General features: G+C 51.3%; 1 protein-coding gene across 1 annotated transcript; it reads right to left on the bottom strand.

Annotated features, from left to right (window-relative positions):
• Positions 1-36: 36 nt before the first annotated feature.
• LOC122577386 (mucin-5AC-like) lies at positions 37-1,269 on the bottom strand (the record flags this gene model as incomplete). Its single annotated transcript, XM_043748673.1, has 1 exon — positions 37-1,269. A coding segment is annotated over one exon (1,233 nt), but the record flags the coding sequence as incomplete, so codon positions are not given.
• Positions 1,270-1,278: the final 9 nt, after the last annotated feature.

Raw genomic sequence — 1,278 nt, 5'->3', positions numbered from 1 at the left:
CGTCGGTGTGGCCGTAGTCGTCACTTCAGTGGATACTGTCTCAACCCAGGGTGTTGTAGTAACAGCAGTTTCTGCCACAGTCGCTTCCACTGTCGTGGGAGGCGACGGTGTGGCCGTAGTCGTGACTGCAGTGGTAACCGTCTCAATCCGGGGTGTTGTAGTAACAGCTGTTTCTTCCACAGTTGTTTCCACAGTTGTAGGAGGAGTCGCTGTGGCCGTAGTCGTGACTGCAGTGGTTACTGTCTCAACCAACAGTGTTGAAGTAACAGCAGTCTCTTCCAGAGTTGTTTCCGCAGTTGTAGGAGGAGTCGGTGTGGCCGTAGTCGTGACTGCAGTGGTTACTGTCTCAACCAACAGTGTTGTAGTAACAGCAGTTTCTGCCACAGTCGCTTCCACTATCGTGGGAGGCGACGGTGTGGCCGTAGTCATGACTGCAGTGGTAACCGTCTCAATCCGGGGTGTTGTAGTAACAGCTGTTTCTTCCACAGTTGTTTCCACAGTTGTAGGGGGTGACGGTGTGGCCGTAGTCGTGACTGTAGTGGTAACTGTCGTAGTCCAGGGTGTTGTAGTAACTGCTGTTTCTTCCACAGTTGTTTCCACAGTTGTAGAAGGCGACGAAGTGGGTGTAGTCGTGACTGCAGTGGTTACTGTCTCAATCAAGGGCGTTGTAGTCAAAGCAGTTTCTTCGACAGTTGTTTCCACTGTCGTAGGAGGCGTCGGTGTGGCCGTAGTCGTGACTGTAGTGGTAACTGTCGTAGTCCAGGGTGTTGTAGTAACTGCTGTTTCTTCCACAGTTGTTTCCACAGTTGTAGAAGGCGACGGAGTGGGTGTAGTCGTCACTGCAGTGGATACTGTCTCAATCAAGGGTGTTGTAGTCAGAGCAGTTTCTTCCACAGTTGTTTCCACTGTCGTGGGAGGCGACGGTGTGGCCGTAGTCGTGAATGCAGTGGTAACTGTCGTAGTCCAGGGTGTTGTAGTAACAGCTGCTTCTTCCACAGTTGTTTCCACAGTTGTAGGAGGCGTCGGTGTGGCCGTAGTCGTGACTGTAGTGGTAACTGTCGTAGTCCAGGGTGTTGTAGTAACTGCTGTTTCTTCCACAGTTGTTTCCACAGTTGTAGAAAGCGACGAAGTGGGTGTAGTCGTGACTGCAGTTGTAACTGTCTCAATCCGCGGTGTTGTAGTAACAGCTGTTTCTTCTATAGTTGTTACCACAGTTGTAGGAGGCGAAGGTGTTGCCGTAGTCGTGACTGCAGTGGTCACTGTCTCAATCAAGGGTGT

The sequence above is a fragment of the Bombus pyrosoma genome, unplaced genomic scaffold (assembly GCF_014825855.1).
Source record: "Bombus pyrosoma isolate SC7728 unplaced genomic scaffold, ASM1482585v1 HiC_scaffold_2023, whole genome shotgun sequence".
In the NCBI taxonomy this organism is placed as follows: Eukaryota; Metazoa; Arthropoda; class Insecta; order Hymenoptera; family Apidae; genus Bombus; species Bombus pyrosoma.
This window is presented reverse-complemented; position numbering and strand designations above follow the sequence as displayed.